This window comes from Oreochromis niloticus, linkage group LG22 (assembly GCF_001858045.2).
Source record: "Oreochromis niloticus isolate F11D_XX linkage group LG22, O_niloticus_UMD_NMBU, whole genome shotgun sequence".
Lineage (NCBI taxonomy): Eukaryota > Metazoa > Chordata > Actinopteri > Cichliformes > Cichlidae > Oreochromis > Oreochromis niloticus.
In genome coordinates, this window is record NC_031985.2 from 5,266,042 (window position 1) to 5,287,048 (window position 21,007).

General features: G+C 38.6%; 1 protein-coding gene across 3 annotated transcripts; it reads left to right on the plus strand.

The window, feature by feature from the left end:
- Window positions 1-2,625: 2,625 nt before the first annotated feature.
- On the plus strand, window positions 2,626-20,488 carry LOC100696557 (cell division control protein 42 homolog). Of its 3 annotated transcripts, none has more exons than XM_003452689.4 (6): window positions 2,626-2,747; window positions 7,405-7,509; window positions 15,356-15,428; window positions 16,020-16,129; window positions 16,404-16,601; window positions 17,266-20,488. In XM_003452689.4, exons 2-6 carry the CDS (start codon window positions 7,405-7,407, stop codon window positions 17,353-17,355), a joined length of 576 nt encoding a protein of 191 aa, XP_003452737.1. In that variant the 5' UTR covers window positions 2,626-2,747; the 3' UTR covers window positions 17,356-20,488. The 3 variants fall into 3 exon arrangements, with proteins under 3 accessions (XP_003452737.1, XP_005457575.1, XP_005457576.1); XM_005457518.3 differs by having other exon boundaries at window positions 2,652-2,756; XM_005457519.4 differs by lacking the exon at window positions 2,626-2,747 and adding an exon at window positions 2,822-2,963.
- Window positions 20,489-21,007: the final 519 nt, after the last annotated feature.

A 21,007-nucleotide genomic window follows, 5' to 3' on the forward strand; every position in this document is an offset into this window, starting at 1 on the left:
AACCAAACAAACAGATTCATCCATATTAAAGACATAATACACAGGATCACCTCACATATTCACTCATACTCATCTACATGGCTATTTTTTACAATCTTATGAACTGTCTAGATCCAATTCCTGATTATCGACCAGAGTCTAATCATTTCGACACAGCAGAACAGGTCTTCCCTGACGCTGTGGTCCACTGAGGTCAAGGGGAAAAGATTAGATTAGAAGTCGTTTTTTGGAAGCAACATTGGTGTAACAACTTATATAGTATAATATACTTAGTTATTTCTTGGATGACTAAAAAATGTCTTTTAAAAGTTTAAAAGCAATTTTAAACTTGTTTTAAGGCATTTTTTAATGGGCAGCAGGGGGCAACACCTCTACTTGCAAAAAGAAGTCTGTTTGCACTGAAGTCTATTGGAAAGACGTTTAGACTGTCTCGCTCTATTACTGCAGTAAATTATCATTTTCTGGCTTAGCCACTCATTTCAGGTCATATCATATCAGTTTTTATATATATGTATATATATATATATATATATATATATACAGTAGCCTATTGTTATTTTACTCAGAAAGGAGGATTATTCAGGGGATGTGCTCCAGATAACGATTTGTAAGTAATAAGTCTACATCCAGTGAACAGTCAGAACCATGTCTCGCTCATCCAGTTTGAAAACGCCAAGATAGCGAAGGCAAAAACTATCAGTATGCGGCTCCAAAACAGGATTTCATTCATGGATGAGTGGTACATCCATGCTGTCTATAGTTTGAACAAGCAAGGCGAGCATTCAGGGGCTAATACTAATCATATACAATTAAATTTAACATGTTTTGTTAAACAGCTACAAAAAATGTAACACATTACGGGCTGAACTGCTGATTTTAAGGGTGCCTTGAATTTGAAATGTTTTCCTAATTTTGTCATTGCTCAAATGGAAATGCCAGCAAGTGTGGAGTGTATGAATCCATGGAGATTTCTGAAGTAGCAGAGGACACCAGGACGCTCTCTGGTTGTGTTAAAACATGTAAAATGGGCCTTGACTGTTTGTACTGCTGTAACCCTAAAAAGAAAAACAAAAGCACCACCAGTGTGTACTTTATCTCCCTCTGGTGGTCACTGGGGAAAATCCCTCTGTGAGTCTATTATGTGTGGTTTTTATATTTTATTGAACTGGAGCCAGGTTATTAATGCAAATCTATACTGCTAACCTAAAATATCAGTTTAATTATGTGGCTCTATGTCGTATCTTTTAAAGATGACCTCTGATTGTGCATCCAGGGACTGTTTTAAATTATCTTTCAAATCATTTTCTTCTCAACCAAAAATGGGTAAAACCACTTCTTTATTGTCCTGGTTTTGTTTGATCACGATAAAACAGTTTTACTTTCTGTTTTGGACACATGTATTTTAAAAATTCAGTGACAAATGAATAATAACAGAAATAAGAGACATAATTTAATCACATATCAAAAAATGTTTAAAGACCAGTATTTGGGTGAATACATTTATTTAAATATTTACAGCTGATAAAATTGGGTAAAAGCACAACAGCATAACTAATGTACTAAAAACCTGCTGAAAAGTACATGTTAAAGAACTGAGACATATTAGAGTTTTGTAGAATCTAAGCTATGGAAACTGAAACCTGAGCAGATGAATAGAAATAAGCTTTGCTCTAACTCAGATGGTGAATATAAGGACCCATTTACACCTGATTTTTGCAGGGAAAACGACATCGTTCGACAAAAGTGACGTCATATCCGCAGGCACTATCTGCACGGTTTTGGCCATGCTGACCTCCCAGGTTTCGTACCATTTCAGCAAGTGCCACTGCTGCCACAGCCACATTAAAGACACAGGTTTATGCTCGTGTTGGTGTTTACTGCAATGTTAATGAAAGAGATGTTGCAACAGTCGAAAAGATGAAACGTATGATCTTTACGGTCTCATTGGGAGTATAAATGTTTCAGAGCTGTGGCGATGTCACTGTGCGCAAAGACACCAATGTGGTGAGCATGAATAGAACAGAAGGCCTATTCTGCTGCCGTCACGGGCTCGGACAGGTGAAGGCCTGACTGGGTGTTTGTTCATGTTAAGCTAATTTTATATTTTTCTGAGAAAGTATCAGATTTTCTTACAGATGCAAAATTTCCCAGTGATGTAAATTTCATAACCGGACGATGGGCACGAGCAGACCTCTGAGTGTCTGCCTGCCTGTTTTTTGTGATTGCACAAGAATTTACATTACACCCGCACTGTAATGTAACTATAATGTAATGTATAGTGTAATTTTAAGAAGATTTTTTTTAATAATAAATACATTATCTGTTACCTGCGGTCGTGTTGTTTTAAATCAATGACAGCATAAAAGACTGATAAAAGAAAGACTGAAAGATTAATAAAGACTGTATTTTACAGTGATTAGTTTAAGTATAGGACGGTGATGATTTTTAGGCCATAAAAATTCTCACATACCTTTCACACAAAGCTTGATTTTTTTTAAATTAAAACCGGAAATAAAAACTCATGTACCATAACTTTTCATTTGTATCTATTTCTGTGCTGTTAACTAAAGTAAAACGAGTTACAATTAACAATCGCTTTTATACATGAAAAGTAATAAAAACAGAGGAACTTGAATATAACACGGGTCATAGTTCCGCCTTCCGCCTCGGGCGAGGAGGGGTAGTTTACAGGAAGCACCTGAACGTAGCACCGCATTTAGCAAGTCCAGCGGCTGTGGCTTGAAAAGGTAGGCGCTGTAAGTGACGTTAACGATTTATCGGTGGTAAATACTGAAATATCCACAGAAAATCACCGGGAGTTGTTGGGCTCGTCTTTCCGGAGTTAAAACTGACTGTTTGTGTTTTGACAGCTCACTCTCCTATACGGTAGCTGTCAAAGCAAATGATTTCCTTGAGCTAACTTTAAGCTAGCTTCGCCGTTAAATCTCTGCCCAAAGTTACCGGTACGATCTTTTTTTGTTGTGTTTTGTTTTTATATTTTTGAGAGGTAAACTACAAGATTTAACCCTCTTATTTTTACAGTTACAGTCAGACGCGTCATCTAAGTTTGTTATTTTGTCATTATATTTATGTTAAAATACTTTAAAGCAGGTTATTTTGCTGTGGGTGGGGGGTCCGGCGGATGTAACTTTAGGTTAGCTTAGCCTCAGTTAACGAGCTTCGAAGAAGTAAAACTTTTAATTATAAACTTTTAGCAAATTATTTCCGCGAAAAGGCTGTGAGCAGGTAGCGACGTTAGGCCTTAAAACACAAAGAAATCTGTACTCAGTTACTGTACAAGTAGCAGGCCTGCGATTAAAATCTTGCTCTAAGTAAGTGGCACAGCTTCATATGCGGAAGTGAGTGAAAAGCAGCAACACTTGAATAGATTTTTAACCATTTACAGCTGAAAAAGTTGCCATAAATAAGTTGAAGTCGTCGGTGTTTGCTCAGGGTGCTGTTGACTTTTCTGTTTGACGAGTCAGTGTTATTAAACTGCTGTTTAACTTAATAGAAAATCTTAAATTTGACAATGAAAGTTGAAAGTGTCTTATATAAAACGTATTAACACTATGCTTTCCTTGAAGTTGTCGTATTGAAATTTTGGATATTTTAGCTTTTAAAGTGGATTCAGTTCAGTTCAATTTTATTTATATAGCACTAAATCACAACAGTTGCCTCAAGGCGCTTTATACTGTAAGGTAAAGACCCTACAGAAATACAGAGAATATGGAGAAAATCCCAACAATCGGATGACCCCCTATGAGCAAGCACTTTGGCCACATGGGGAAGGAAAAACTCTCTTTTAACAGGAAGAAACTTTCAGAACCAGGCTCAGGGAGGGGCGTGCATCAGCTGCAACGGTTGAGGGTGAGGGAAGGGATGGAAAGATATGTAGGATGTAAAGCTATTCTAGTATCTTGTTTTCTAGCATAAATAAACCATTATCTACATGGTTTATTCCTGCTCACGTTCATTTGAGTTGGTGAACGATCCAGATGTTTGTATTGTTACGGGTTGCGTTGACTGATTATCTGCACAAATGATGAAATTTATCAATGTGCTGTTGTCTGTCCGTTGTTTCCATAGACTGTATAGAAAAGATGGATACAGCCAGCATCATTAATTTTGCATTCTGATTGGATTTTTAAAGCCTCAACGTTACTGTTTTGGCTCCTGCTGTGTTATTTTTAATGTAATTTTATTTTTAGAGTCAGAAGTTACTTTAAGCGGGGGAGTGCTAAATTATATAATAGGTGTAGAATCCTCTGTATCACACTGTATTTCTATTAGCATGTTCCAGCTTCCTGAGAACTACTGTGAAGTGTCAATTATGATATATTTCTCATCCTCTTCTTCTTCTCCACCCTCCACCCTCCACCCTCCACTACTGCACTCTCCTCTCTTATCACCATCTCATACTCTTCACCTCAAGCCTGATCTCCTGGACTCAAGTCAGGGCTCTAGCATAAGAATGTGTATATCAACAGGCATATTTATATAATTGTATTGTCAGCACATCACACATCCAACTGTCCCATCTCTGGGCAGCTGACAATGAGCCGCCTATAACAACAGCTGGATATTAGCTAATATTATGTCAGCTAATGGCTTGAGTGTGTAAAAATAAGACTTTCCCTCTGATAAACAACTTGATTACGTTCTTAAATGGTATGAGAGGTTATTTGCTTAGTGTCAGAGTCTGACAACTGATCCATTTCAAAGAAGCTTTCAGTAATACCAGGTAACACTGGCAAAAGCAGGAGTGCTTAGCGGCAGAAAGGTTAATCTCACCTCAGTATAGCTGTCATTGGTCAGAAGTGAGATTCACTGACTCATTGACTCATATTGGACTACTTTCACAAAGCTTTACAACCTCCTCCTGAGTAAATAGAGCCGGCATTTTGAAAGCTGAAGTAAACACTTGACGGCCTACACTCATTACAAATGAGCGCCATCCAGAACCTTTGTGATTAATCAGGGGTAAAAATATAAGATGTCCAAAAAATATTTAACACAAGTCCATTTCTTTATTCCTGATTTATTGCTAATGTTGATATTATTCAAATACCAAATATATGTCAGCCAGCCACAACCATTATGGAGTACAGATGGGTAAAATATGTAGCTGTCATGACATCCTACTCTGGTAAAAGTTCAGTCACAGGCTTGCGTTTATCGTCTTGGTGTTTTGAAACACTATGACAGGTGACAGGTGGATCTAAGTGTTAAACTGCAGTTATTGGCAAATGACTTATGATTGACAAGTTGTTACCTAATGAATTGGGCTAATTTTTGGAGTCAGCCTCAAGTGTAATTGAAGTTTTCTTCAGACATAAAAAAGTTTATTTTTCTATAAAACATATTTTCTGTTTTCTGATAAAAGCAAAGTAAACTGACAAGAATACAGCAATTCAGTCTAACGGCAAGTCTTTTAAACTAATATATTTCAACAATAAGTATTTCACTAGTCTTGAACAAGGACAGCAATTCAGGCAACCAAGAAAACTGAGCTATGAAAGTTGTAGCAGTAGTTGCATCTTAACGCAAACTGACGCCTAAAGTAGTTTAGTATTTAGACCAGGGGTCCCCAATCCCAGTCCGGGAGGGCCGGTGTCCCTGCAGGTTTTAGATCTCACCCTGGGTCAACACACCTGAATCACATGATTAGTTCATTACCAGGCCTCTGGAGAACTTCAAGACATGTTGAGAAGGTAATTTATCCATTTAAATCAGCTGTGATGGATCAAGGACACATCTAAAACCTGCAGGAACACCGGCCCTTGCAGACTGGGATTGGGGACCCCTGATTTAGACGATTTGAGAATGTACTCAAGCGTAAATAGACTACTAACTATTAACTGTACATCATCTTTCACTGGTGTTTTTGGTCCCACTTGTGATCAAACTGAGCTCTGCTAAAATGCTTAGGGTTTTAGAATTGAGCCATGTAATGAAAATTATCTGGATGCAACTGGGGCACAACGGCCCATTGAAAAGATTCGGCTAGCTCTAATTTCCCAAAACTATCTTTTGCTGACGAATGAATTCTGCAGACATAACTGGTGTCATCGTGCCTGCAAATGACTGGCCACCTTGTTTCTGACTCATCAGAGTTCAGCTAAATTCTGCCACTGCCAAATGACCCAAACAAAGAGCCAGTGATGAAGTGGCAGGCTATAGCCCTCTAACCATTGTCCTTCTTAATGAAGCCGCAGAGTGTGTATGAGAGCTGCTCGGCATCAGAGGTCACAGGTTCTCTAGTCACTGTGTAGTAAACACCATGCTACAGACCAGGCAGTGTTTCCATCAGTCTCATACTCACTCCGCATTTTCATATCACCTGATGCAAACAGGAAAAAAGGGCATAAAAACCATTTAATAATTCTTAAACATGCAACTGAGCGTCGTAAGGCTTTGCAGATAATCAACTCTGAGGTTAATATTTAGGAAAGTTTTCTAAGTCTATGCTTACTTGTCGTAAGCATAGACTGTAATGACTGAAATCTTTTGTCTCATATTGTCCAGGCTTGTTTGTATACAATGATGTTGCCATGGTTACCCTTTTCACACATGAAGCGTTGGTGGGAGGTGCAGAATCAAGAGCAGGGCATCATCTCGCTTATGGAAAGCCCCTGAAATCTAGCAGTTGCACCGGATGCTCAGTTTGATCATGACTGAAGTGCAACTACAGCAAATTAATACTTTCATTCTCAGTGAATTGACTAGATTAAACCTTAGATTATTCTCGTAGATCCTTTTAGATTTGGGATAGATTGTGTCAAATGTTGCTTTTTGTCTTAAAGGCAGCGCTTATCATCTATTATGTATAACATATATAATGACTTTCATTATGGACAAATACATGATTAAGGTCTGTCAGGTGCTTATTTTGTCATTCCAGCAGTCTTCCAGAGACCCCACTTGCCTGTCTCACCTCTGTTATATACTTAGTTGCTGATATGTCATTTTTTCTTAACCAGCATATGCCCACTATGCTACTATGCTAACTTTTGTGGATTTAAATGAGATGTTATTATCATGAAATTAAAATAAGGTGTTTTCATAAGTGCATTATATAGTTGCACAGTTCAATTTTGTAGATAAACCTAAAATTTTGTTTGAAATAAAAATGATATGGTGATTTTTATAATGTTCTGAAAGATGCAAAAATGCTATAAATGAGCCATATAGCCCATTGGTAGGTGCTTAATAGGCAACATGATGACGTTTAAATATATGACATGCATAAGAACCCTCAGGGATCTAATCTGTACCTGTGTGCCAGGTTTGGTAGCTAGCTCCTTGTGGTTTTAGATCACTTCAGGGATAAAGAAACAAACACACAGATGGAGATTTTGTTTGTTTTTTAATAAGAAGGTTTTCTACTTTTCTCCTCCTCAGATGCAAACTATAAAGTGTGTGGTGGTGGGTGATGGTGCAGTGGGAAAGACATGCCTGCTCATCTCATACACGACCAACAAGTTTCCCTCTGAATACGTTCCTACGGTGAGTAGTCTCAAATAACACGATTAACTTTTTCACTTCCCCAAAGTAATAATACCTGAAATGACAGTGTGCTGACGCACAGCAGCAGCACGGGTCAATTCACTTTATTCCTTGTAACACCCAGTGTGCAGGTCTTTCCTGTTGCAGAAGGAGTGATACTCATAGATGGGTAAATGCTGTATGTAGGTTACATAAACAGGTTTCTGAAAAAAGTATCGCCAGTATCGACGCCACTGTATTTACAGCATGCACATACCTTTCCAGTTCAGTGAGAGTGTCACTCATATTTCAGCTTCACTTTTATTTTTAAAAGATGGGAATGAGTACCAAAACCTAGTAGTAGTACACTGTAATAAAACTCCCGAGTCTTTTAAGAACTGAACCGACCAAGTTGGGTCATTTATGACTCTATTATATTTTATCCAGAAATACTTTTGTAATGGCTTTATATGTGTGAAAAATATTCTGTGGTAATGGAATAGGTGATGGGCTTTAACACACAACACCTTCAAAAAAGATTACATTTCATTTGTCTGTACATACACATATTGCATGTACTGCAGCGTGAGTGTATCATTTTAATTAAAAAAAAAACAGGATGAACTTTACTTTGATCAATAACAAGTTTGAATCAAGTCATCGTAGTCAGACTGCTTGTTCATCCTTTATTTTCATTATGCTGTGTAAAACAATATATAAGCAAACGTCTTGCTTGTAACTGTAAAATTTCAAATATTTTGTGCAGATAAATTCAGAATGAAGCGTGCTGCAGCAGTAACTCTCACTTCTCTAGGTCTGTTAGTAGGTAGGGTTTCGCTGCAAAACGTCATGTAGTGATTGAGAAGTTGTAGAAGTCAAATTGGTGATGTGAAACTTTCTTGATGTGAAACACATATGTGTCTTTTTTTTTATATAAAATTAACAGACTTCAGTAGTCATTTCAAAGCTTTCTATGTGTGTAAATATGTCTGAATGTAGAAAATTACAGGTCATTGTTTGAGACAAGCCTGTAGTTTACTAGTTTATTTGTGTTGCCTGGCTTTCTTAATCTAATTGTGAATCATTGTCAAAGAAATGGAAATTTATGCAGTTTTTCTTAGAAAACGTGTATAATGAGAAAAATATTGGTCCTAGCACAGAACCCTGTGGAACTCTAAATTCATCAGATAAGTTAAAGACCCGTCCTCTTTTTGTTTATGTAGACCAATCATACTAATCTGTACCAGTCTGGTAAGGACAACTTAAGACTGAGTGCTGTAAATTTCTTCATCAGATGATGAGCATGTGCAGACATCCATGTCACCTCAAATTTTCTGTGCTCACACAAGCTCTGCCCTCAGAGTTATTATATTACAATGCATCGACTATGCACGTGCCATTCAAACAGAGATCAGGTGGATTCAAGGAACAATAAAACACACCTTTTAAGACACTCAAACTGAAACAAACCTTTTTGCATTTGGTCTCACTGTGCTCATTTATAGTAGGCAAAGTTTGTATGAGACGTGATGTTTGGTCTCCAAATATATCCATTGTTTTCAAATAACATTTCTAGTGTTATTATAACTCGGTGGAACTCTATCTTTCGGTCAGCAGATGGTCAGCAGCACCTTGAAATTACATCACATGTATTTTTCTCAAATAACTTAAACCTTCAGTGTATCAGTCATTTGTAGTGATGTAAGTCCTTACTTCCCAAAAGGTCAGTTGTCTTTCATGGATTTTTTTTTTTTTTTTTTTTTTTTTCAATATAGATTTAAACCAGTAATGGTCATCAAACATTTTTACATGGAATAACTTGGTTGACCCACTTTCCTCTAACCTTAATTGAAAAATGTTCCTAAATTGCTGATGTTACAGCTTTCAAGGTCGACTCGTGATCAAGTTGGACCTTTTTTATACCTATTATAACACGATGGAAAAAAACTAATTGTTCTTGAAAGAGAGTAAGAAATGTAGAAAAGGAGACACTACGTTACACTTCAAGGTCTGTTTCTCATACTGCTGAGCTAACAGAGCCAAATATTGATTAAGCTCCACCTTAGATTTAAGCTGACATCATGATAAATGGTAAGTGGACTGGTTCTTATGTAGTGCTTTTCAGCTCTGTTTATACAACATGGCCCATTCGTACAAACACTTATTGTTTATACTTTAGTGCTTTCTATCCACCAGGCACACACATTGCTACTCCAATGAACGCATTGCAGATCAAACCAGCAACTTTCCGATTACGGATGAACCGCTACCTCCTGAGCTACAGCTTCTCCATTAGGCAGAGAGAGGATGTGATAGACCACACACAGAAAATGCTACAAGTTAAATGTTGCATATAAAAATGAAGGGCTTAAAAGTTATTACAATAGTGATGACATAACTACAGCCCATGGACTCACTGTTTGCTAGACACCAAATATTTGGGCACTCTGAGGCTAACTAAGATTTCAATCAGTACATGAAGCTTAGAATCAGGAATATTTCATAGCGAGTCATCAAACCAGACAGCAGCATATTAACGAGGTATTAATGAGGCTATTACCTGAGGTAACAGAGCTAGGCTACCATTGTCTTTAAAACACCTGGATTAAAGCAAAACGAATTTATCATGATGTCTGTTTTGGTAGCTGCACCCTTTTGCACTCAAGCATGAACCCGGATGATATTTTGGTAAAAAGTTCTTCTTCACACCTACAAGAGTGTTGCACATCATTTCCTTAAAGTTGTAAACTTTCTAGTGCTCGCTGCTTGTTCTGACTCTTGTACACATTTGTGTTGTTTTTGGTGCGTGCAGTTGGTGGTTGCATGTCTGTACCTGCAGGATTAGAAATGTGTGCTTGTCTCCTGACATATCCTGTTTGATTCGTGACTATTCAAAAGTGTTGCGTCACGCTGCAGCAGCACGACGAGGAAGAAGCTTCGCAAGCTCTGCAGTGTGACACAAATGTGGTCCATGTGCGCCTCAGCTCAGCTGATCCTGCATTCTCTGACTCTGTGGTTTGTTACCATCAGAAAACGGCTTGCTGAGCGTTGACAGGCTCTGCAACCCTGCTAGAAATATCTGAAATGCCTCCTAATTGATGATGGGTAGGGTCTGTGAGTAGTGACTGCAAACTGATGAGTAATTGTCTTCTGTTTTCTGTTGGTGCCATTGCTTGGTCTGTCAGCAGTCAGCACGGTTTGAGAATTGCAGAAGCAACAGTGCAGACTCAACATTTATCTTCCTCTTCCTGTCAGACTGTCCATCTCACTCACCTCGCTTCCACTCCACTATTTTTAACTCTTCAGTACGAATGTTGTGCAACCAATTCTGTTTGAATTTTTATTACCATTTTTGATGGCCACTTACTAAAACAAGATCTTCTTTTTTTAAAGTTTAAGAAAATGCACTATTTTTCCAACATTACTACGGCTGTTACTGATTATTATTGTCGTATAAAAGCACAACCTTCACATCTAGACTGTTTTGCAGCTTAAACAACAGCAGTATTTGTCATTTTACCTCTTTATGATTCCAAAACCTTATCAAGATCAGAAAGTACTTTAAACTTTAATGCATTTATACTTGTATGCAGAAATACTGACATTGCCACACCAAGAATAGCTGGATTAAATCCTTTAATACAGCGGTCCCCAGCCTTTTTTGCACCACGTACCGGTTTAATGTCAGACAATATCTTCACGGACCGGCCTTTAAGGTGTTGCGGATAAATACAACAAATAAAATGATACGACCAAGACAAAAACTGTGGTATTTTGTAAAGATAATAATAAACGCGAATTCACTGTGTAATTGTGAAAGTTTTTATTAGCAGCGTCCTCCTGAAATACACCAACATTGAGAGTAACAGCCTCCTCTCTGCCCCCTCTGGTCGCTATGGAAATGCATAAATATTTCTCTCAAAATAAGACACACAACTACAACACGGGAAAAGACCCCGGGAAACCGAGTTAATGATAAAAACCCAGAAAACCATAAATTTCACCCCCGAGCCTCAACTCTCGCGGGCCGGTACCAAACGTCTCACAGACCAGTACCAGTCTGTGGCCCAGGGGTTGGGGACCGTTGCTTTAATAGGCTTGTTCTTCCCCGGGCTGTATGTTTGGCGTACCTCGTATATGCAGTAATGGTCATGTCAGTATTTATCTATTATTTGTTTATGTACAACTACTTTATTTCAAATGTGTTGTGTTAAATGCCACATTGTTGTTATTCCATTATTTTTCAGTGCTTAGCAGTTTTCCCTTTCATATTTAAAAATACACTCTGCTTCTTCTTAAACTCAGTCAACAAGAGTAGAAGTGAGGGCATCACGTGACCTCCTCTGTTTGCCGAGACTGGACTGTTTGCTTTCTGTCTGCTCTTCTTTGTTTTCTCAGTCCTGTTTGAGAACTTTTATTACCCACTGGAAAAAATAATGTAAAAACATATCTCAAAGTATTTGTTCGTTGTTTTCAGCTCGTCTGTGGCTTCCTACTAACGAAAACACTGGCACAGTAGCTTTTTGCTGTTAGCATAGAGCTCTTTTTTTTTTTTTCCTTATTAGTGCTAGATGTAGGAAAACCTTTATGTAAGTACTAAAGACTTGATTTTATTATCAAAATACTGATTATAATCACTGTGATATTTTGAGAATAAAGGTGTAAAACATTAGTTATATTTAAATTGCCTTAAGATTTCAGTTATATTGCATTTTTGATTAAGATATTGCCCAACATAAAACAGGAAGGCTGTAATATTTTCAGAATAAAGGTGCTATTCAAGACAGAAGTGGAAATACTTTCATATAAACTTAAAAAAAAAAAAGGAAATCAAGAACAAAGTTTTATTCTAAAATTTTACTTTCTTTCCTGATAAATGCAACTTTTTATGCTTATTATTATTTTTATCATCAGTGAATAGTAATACAATTTTACACACCTCCAACATCATTCAGCAACAGCTCTGTTATTTTGTTTTTATTGCTTACTGTCACATTGTTGTTATTCCTGTGCAACATCCTGTTCCTACCTGCAGTCTCCTGTTGTTAATCACAGCCTTATTACTTAATGTCAGCAACTTACTTAGTGCTACTTAATGAACCCTGACCTCTGAGACCAGTCATCATGCAGCATCAAGTTGAACAATGTCAGGTGTTAGACAAAAGACTTTATTCTCCTGTATGCTTTCTGTTTCGTGTGTGTGTGTGTGTGTGTGTGTGTGTGTGTGTGCGCGCGCGTGTGTTGAGCAACTATACATCAGTGCTGTATTGTGTGTCTGCATTGCTTCCTGTCAATCTGCTGACAAACAAGCACCACAGTAAGAAATTAGGAGAGAGTAAGTCTCCTCCAGGAAGTAATTCCTCACAAACAAGTCACCTTACAGGAATCGGATGTCAAACCTGTCAGATTTTATAAGGAGTGTGTTTATTGTTTCATTTCAGGCTGTTGTTTGTTTCAGTATGAAACTGAAACGGCATATAAATACAGTTATCGTAACAGCACAGTCGGGACACTTTTCTGCACAGCGCTTTTTTCCCCACTGTGTCTGCTGTGATCTGTTTCCAGCAGCTTCTGTAGTCTGAGCACCATCGAAAGCTCTTACCATCAATCCTGTCTCCCCTCTTCTGTCTGTGTAGTGTATGTTTCATTGGAGGGACCAGTTACTCAGTGTTTCTGTTCAAACTTGACCTGAAGAGTACTTCTGTCTCTGTGTGTCCATTTCTCTGCGTGTGTTTGTGTCATGCACTCTGAACTGTTTCATCAGTCTGTCAGTCGCTGGACCCATTCTGCCTCTCTGTGCTCAGAAGAAAAATAAACAACCAACAAACAGACAAGTAGAAGAAATTTTGAACAGTTGCAGCAGCAGCTTCTCTGGACATTAGGTTAGCATGGGGTTAAAAAAAGATGGTAAACCATCGTGGTAATGCCAAATCCTGTAAAACCAGTTAACAGTTAACTGGGATTTCTTACTGGTTCAGGATCTTTCAGCATGATTACACATAATCATGATTTGTCTGCGTACAGCTAAGGCGAAAAGTCTGTGTGACATTTAAGAAGTCGGTGCATTTTCCTGCTATCCTCGGTCATTTGACAGAATTCTCTGTTAAGTTTCAGCAATTAAACAAAAACCTTTTACTTTGATGGAAGACCAGAACCTCGGGTGGGTCCCAAAACACTTTACGTGCCAGAAAAGTTGTCGTCTGCTGACTCATCTCTCCTGATTCACTTTTGGTGGCATGCGACCAAAGTGTTTGTTGGCTGTCTGCTTTAGCTGTTTCTCCCTCGACGTGTGACCATCCATTTTTTCTGATGCCTCCTAGTCTGCTGTCACCAGGGTCTCGCTTCACAGCCGTCTGCACAAACAGACACAATGAAGGCTGTGGGCCAGCAGTGACCAGCGGCTCCCAAATGAGATGGGCTTCACAAGCACACACACCCACTGGTCTGGACCCAACTGTCTGCAGGGCTACCAGCCCTGCCTGTTTAATCATTTTATTTACAGTGTTTCCAATCTGAGTAGTATTTAAAGTAAACTCCTCGTGAAGACTCATTGCTTTAAGTGACTCAAACGGTTTTCAGTCCAAGACTAGACTTAAATATACAGGCTCAGTTTTTTAAGTTCATGAATAACTGTGTTAAATACCATTACAGTTACAGTTCAAAATAATGCTGATTGTTTTGTGAAACAGTCGAGCAGCTTGTAACTCATTGATGAAACATGTCTTTATGAAGATGGTCATGCAACAAGCATTTCCAGTCAGCTACTGTGACCGTAACTTGTTGTATACTGCATGAGGTCATCACCGTGAACACTCCCTGCTTTAGCGCACGTCCGCCGAGCCAAAGTTAGCAGACATGTTGGGACTGGGCTGTTTTATTGTACACGGCAGCAGCCTGAAGGTATGGCTGTGATTAAATAAAAGAAAGGACTGAACCAAGACGCAGCAGGTCTGCTTACCTGAACAACAACAAAACAATATTCAGTTTCCGTCATTTCATGGCATTCAGTAAGGATTATGTATGCAATAAACTATTTAAGGGGGAGCTGTTTTACCCATTTCCAGTTCCATATCTTTATCATTGGACCCTACTGCAGAAGCTTTGCATGATTCACAGTTCACAATAATCCTGCAGATGTAAATATAATCGCAATCAAGTGCGGACCAAAACAACCGCACCGAGACCCTTTGGAGGACGTCTCTCCAAATGAACTCGAGAGCAGTTCCTTTGTGGTGTGAACAGGATACGATCTCAATCAGGCTCAATTACCAGGTAGATGTTGGAAGTTTGAGCCAAAAAAACTTCCCATAGTCACGTACAGTTATTGTTTTGTATTCTGTGAAACGGCAAGGTACTATAGATGTGCACAGGCTAGCAACTAGCCGTCCAACATAAATTCTCCTTGTTCTTTTTCAGTTGACACGTTTCTAAACGTGTCAACTGATTTTGACCGGCGTAAACAAACTGTAGGTGTGAAACCGCTGATGGGCGCACTCACCCACTGTTTAATGAGTTAAAGATTTGCTTAATGGAGTGTCCAGTGTAATCCCCCTCACTCCAGTGGGCCCATAATTAAACAGTCTAAATCTGCAAAGCAATAACTACTTAAAGCTGTGAAACAGTTGATAAATGTGGAGACACAGGTCTCAAATTTATCACACGTGCTCATATTTTAGTCTTTTTAACTTTGCATATTTAACACCGGAGCTGTGTGACTTATATGACAGCGGTGCACTTCCTTTTTCAACGATTTAACAAGTCAAGAAGTCTTCTTCCACTCTACGCTTTACTTCCTTTTTTTGTTTTCTGCTCTCTGTCATATCATCCGGCTTCTGTTTCCTCACTCTTTCCCCTCTTTGTCCCCCAGGTGTTCGACAACTATGCAGTGACTGTGATGATCGGCGGAGAACCGTACACTCTGGGACTGTTTGACACTGCAGGTAAAAAAAATAAGTCTACACGCATTTCAGTTAATTCACTGTAGGAACACCGAACACACTCCCACGAGCAGTGACTGCCTAATATTTACAGAAAGGTTTTTTAGTGCAGTTAAAACCACTAAAACAACCTAAAAATGAAACTAATTCAACATGCTAACCTACGTCTAAAAACATGATGAAAACTTCCAGGAAAAAAAATTGCATCATGAAATCTTAATTTTTAGCTACATCTCACCTGCGATTTTGGTAAAACAGGAAGTCGGAGAGTGAGAGTTTTTGGTTGTGTGTTAGCTGGTGGAGGTGAGACCGAGTGGACTGCGATCTCCTCCACATTTACCTGTCAAATAAACCAGCTACACTCCTAAGATTAAACCTTTACAGTGTCCATATGTTTAAATGAAAATACCCGCTGCGTCGTTATGGTGAAGAGTAGCACGCTGTAAGCTGTTCATTTGTGGTCCAAAGTTGGACACTTTATTATGGGGATTGACTCCGTTCTGGAGCCCACCTCAACTGGACCTGAAGTTTTGTTTTGTTTTGTTTTTTTATCTCTGTTAGCTTAATTTCGTCATTTTGTGCCTCCCCCTGCAGGTCAGGAGGATTACGACAGACTGCGACCCCTCAGCTACCCTCAGACTGACGTCTTCCTCGTTTGTTTCTCTGTCGTATCACCTTCATCCTTCGAGAACGTCAGAGAGAAGGTTTGTTTAGCTCTCTCTGTGTTTTGTTTCTAGATTAAGATTGGCACATCTACATTTTACCCTTTTAAACAAGGGTTTTCAGAATAATCTGTAAACCAAATAATTTAATATGACAAGTTATTGTCTTCTCAGTAAAAATGACCTTACACCACCAGCTTGAATTTAGGTCTAAATTTGTTCACAGTGTAACTTTAAGGACACAGAGGAGGGTGCAGGTCAGTTGGAGTTGCATTAAAAGTCCATCAAGCCTGACCTTGACCTTGTCTTTTCACAGTGGGTGCCAGAGATTTCACACCACTGCCCGCGGACGCCCTTCCTGCTGGTGGGGACTCAGGTGGATCTCAGAGACGACAGCAACACCCTGGAGAAGCTGGCCAAGAACAAACAGCGAGCCCTGAGCTGTGAGAGCGGAGAGAAGCTGGCTCGTGAGCTGAAGGCCGTCAAATACGTGGAGTGTTCGGCTCTGACGCAGGTATGGAGAGAGAAGCAGTCACCTGAGGGGGGAGAAACACGCCTTTGGTATCCATATGTGCTCAGGTCTGAAAAGATAAACTGATTAGGTTGGAGGAAGTTTCACAGTTATGTCTAATAAGCGTGGCAACATGTAGCTACAGAACTGACTGTGTCCAGATGTGAAACTGGAAACATCGGCTCATTTCCATGTGGTTCTGTGTACTGGGCACAATTCCGGTTACAACTGCTAATCAGCTTCTAAAAAGCACTTAAAGCGCTTAAAAAAAGAGTCTTCTTAAATGTAATTGGTTAGTTAAAAACAGAAGACTTTGCTCCTACATGTTAATCTACTTATTCTACATAACGTCATGTTATTTAGTCACATTCTTTTTTTTTTTTCTTTTTTTTTAGTAGAGGTAGACAGAAATCACCTCCCCTAGCACATTCAGCGAGAGGACAGGAGCTCCCTTCATAAGAAAAAAGTATTTTTCATTTTAGTTTATTGCAAGTAAATTTGAGGCATGCAGAGATCTGTGGCAGAATCTCCACCTCAGTCTAAAAGGATGGCGATGTCATCTGTTTTCATTTCCAGTGTTTCCTTTGTAGAATTTTCTTTATTTTTAAATTTGAGGGTCTTATTCTGTCTTATTTTAATTATTATTATTTTTTATTTTTTTTTTTAGAGGGGACTGAAGAACGTTTTTGACGAGGCCATCCTGGCAGCTCTGGAGCCTCCGGACACCAAACCCAAAAAGCGCTGCATTCTGTTGTAGACGCCATGACAAGAAGAAGAAGAAGAAGAAGAGGAGGAGGAGGATAGGAGAAGGTGGAGGTGGACCAGGAGGAGATTATTAACCCAGATGGGAACTGAGGGGGGGAGGGTAGACGCATTTAAACAGTGCCTTCAGCCATAGTGACTTACCGTGGGTGTGGTGTTAGAACGGATAGGCGCTTTGTTTTCATCACCGTAACATGACTAACATGTTTGAGCAACACTCCTCGCTAACCTGGAAACAGGGTTTTAATAATCGCAGGAAGCAGATTGAGCAATAGTAGTTTAAACCTCAGATGCCTTGAAGATACAAACAATGGATGGAGTCACGTTTGCAACTGAAACCTAACAAAAACTTTTAAAATCATAAAAAAAATCTACAAGGAACTGTATAAAATATCTGAAATAAATTTTGGGAACAATGTGTTGGGTCAGTAAACTGCTGCTTTATATTTGTGACACTTGTTTTAATGATTGATCTGCTGTTGATTTCATAGTCTTGAAATAATTTGGTAATCCTAGTTTGAACAGTTGTGGTGTACAGTAGCAGTGACTGGCGCTACACTGTTGATCTCAAACACAGCTTTTTTTTTTTTTTTACATGTCAACTTTTCCACCTTAAAACAAAAAAACTTTGAGCAATATTTTTCCCTTTTCTTTTGTTAACATAAAGATTAACTCTGCAGATTTAGAATTTTTATTTTAACCTTTAAAGCAAAAAAATCATATGCAGTTGTGCAGGCTTTGTGGATTTATGTAACACATGAGAGACACGTGGCACTCAGAGAATCCTCAGCTGAAAATCTACAGATACAAAAAATAACCTACAGGAGAAAAAAGCTTATTTCAAGTCAAACCTGTAGAGCTGCTTTGATTAGATTTGACTGTTGCTTCTGTATGTGCAGTTTTTATGTCCTGGTCACCGGTGAAATTAAAAGTATTTAAGGTAGTGCTTTAAACTAAGTGTCCAGAGGTGTTTCAGCGTAGCTGCCGAGTGGCTGTGTTGGCTTCTATAAGGCCTTTGTTGACATTCTCATCCTGTGGCGAAAAATCCTGTGAAATCCTGCTAGTTTGCTCTTAATGTATCCAGAATAAAATTCAAGGAAGTCCTTTTGAAGAAAGCAGGAAATCTTTCCAAGCTGCTGTAGTTTGATCTCAACATAAGGTTAGATAAATCACAAAGTAGATAAACCCGTCCACCTCTGCTTAAACTGTAGATTTAAATATAATCAGGAGTGTAGATCATAAGAAAGTCAACATTAGTGCTGTTTTATTCAGTCACTGGTTTCAGTAAAGCAACAATAAGATCAACAACAAACATTTTCAACAGTCTTATATCATCTAGCTGACACCTTTGGGCACTTTTAAATCTAAATCCCAAAATAAACAGTTAAAAAAGGTCTTTGCCGTTTCCTCCAAACACTGAAAGAAATGACAGTTCATGTTATCATAAGTAGAGAAGAAAGATGCCTGAGGATTTACAATGACCGTTTAGCCCAACATGCTTGTGTGAACCCACGTGTGCAAACCGACCTGGGGATTCAAACCAGGAACCTTCCCGCTGTGAGGCAACGCTGCTAACCGCTGCAGCTCCAGTAGCCTTCAGTTTAGGATTGTTTGAGAGCCGTGTCTCCTCCTTATAATGCCGCTGCCTCCTGCATGTGTGAGTTCTGTAACTTGACTTCATCCGTGTCTAAAAGAATAACTGAGACTAAACATTTACTTACTGGGCAGAAGCTGCACTTTAACAGCAACACAGTAGCTAACAGTGCCTCAATCTGTAGCTGAGAGAAGTTAGAAACTCGATGTTCTCATGTGGATGCATTGCTTTCCAAAGTAACAAAAATCAAATATTCAGTCTTGAATTGAGATTTCTCAAATTCCATCTGGCAACAGGACAAATGTGGGATATTCAGGAAATCTGGAGTCATGGGGTTTTCACCTGACCACAGAAACGTGAATGTTTTTGCAAGAATTTGCATGCAACTGCACACAATATCATATAACTCCTAACAATAACTCTTAACTGTAAACATTGGTAGAGATATTGAAAAATAGATTTTAGGGTGAAATGTCCCTTTAGAACAAGTCACTGTGTGAAAACTGTGTGAAAACTGTGAGACGCGCCTTTTCTTTAGTTTCTTAAATGTTTTCCACCTTATTAAACTGTCAAAGTCGACACAGACAAACGGTCCTCGTGTGACCACCTCTTGTTTTGTCCACTCCTGCTTCTCTGCTCCAGGCTAGAACCTGAGGTGGTTCTCTGGTGGCTCGTTGGCTCCTCCTGGAGGCCTTGAAGGGGAATATGCTGGTTTAAAGGTTTCTGTGTGTCATTTCATTGGCTAAAATCAGGCTGATCAGTGTTTGAGAAGTTAAAGTTGGGTCTTTTAAAGACATCAATTCTACTTTCATTCATCTTCTAGCAGCTTCACAGTTTTTATATTTCATTTTACTATCTTTAAATAAGAAAGTGCTGCCCTGACCTTTAGAAAAACCCTCCTCAGTGACTGAATTTTCCCAGTCATTTATTGAAATCTGCTGCTCTGACAGCAAACTTGGACTGAAAGAGTCGGTGCTGCTTATTTTTATTCATCTTTCATAAAGTTAGTTAAAGCTACAATCAACAAACCTCTGATCTGAGGACGGTTTAAGGCGGTATAACTGGTGAGATATTAAAAATCTTTCGTTTTATTGTTCTCTAACACTGATCAGGAGTCAGTAACACATTTTAAACCTTTAAACTGAAATCATTTCCCATTCAAATGAACTGAAATTCCACTTTCCCTCCTCTGTTTTTTTCCTATGGTTGATGATGGTTTATTCTGATTATGTATGGATGATTATAAGTATTATATAGATTTTTTTTTTCTTTATTGTTTCCTGGTGATTTTTTTTTTTAACTGGGTGTTTCTGGAATTTTTATTCCTTTTCTTTTTAGATGTTTTTACTGACACTTGATGGTTGAGTGCCAACAGCTGGTTCGAGTATCGCCGGCCGGGTTGAAACTAAGTGATAACAAGCTTCTAATGGCAGAAAAGAAACATGAGAGCTAAAGCAAGAATTAAATATGTTTTAAAAGATGAATGTTGGAAGTGGTGGGTGTTTGGAAATAATAAAACCAGTACTTGAAGGTTTTTTTGCACTTGGACTTTAATTGTTTTAATTAGAAAACCACTTTTTTGTTTTGACAGTTGGCTTATCTGAGACAAATTTAGCAGAAGGAATATAAATTGCGTTGTATGAATATATTTAATTATTCCTTTTATTTTTTAAAAGTGAAAGATACTTTAAATGCTTCAAAAGCAAGGGGCTTGAGCTACTTTAAGTGCAAACATTTATCAGCACAACTCAATAACTTAGACATGCAGACACAAGCAAGACATTCTGAAGTTCAAACGTCAGAAGAAAGGTGACTCATGGTTGTGGTTGGGATATGCCTGCACAACCATCTTTGGGGTTTACATAAAATCGTCTGAATGAGAGAAAATATCCAGTAGCAGCAGGTCTCCGGGTAAAAATTACTAGACTTTTTAGAGCTGATAGAGATATAGTTAATCAACTATTACTTATCATAGGGAAAAATTCCCTTATTACCAAAACACCATAAACAGACATGAGAACAGGAAACCGAGGTCATCACTCACACAGGAGAT

Bases quoted from the DNA above. Each gene is read 5' to 3' on its own strand.
- LOC100696557 (XM_003452689.4), top strand. From the start codon at position 7,405: ATGCAAACTATAAAGTGTGTGGTGGTGGGTGATGGTGCAGTGGGAAAG. The intron at 16,130-16,403 runs GTTTGTTTAGCT...GTCTTTTCACAG, and splicing joins TCGAGAACGTCAGAGAGAAG to TGGGTGCCAGAGATTTCACA. The intron at 16,602-17,265 runs GTATGGAGAGAG...TTTTTTTTTTAG, and splicing joins AGTGTTCGGCTCTGACGCAG to AGGGGACTGAAGAACGTTTT.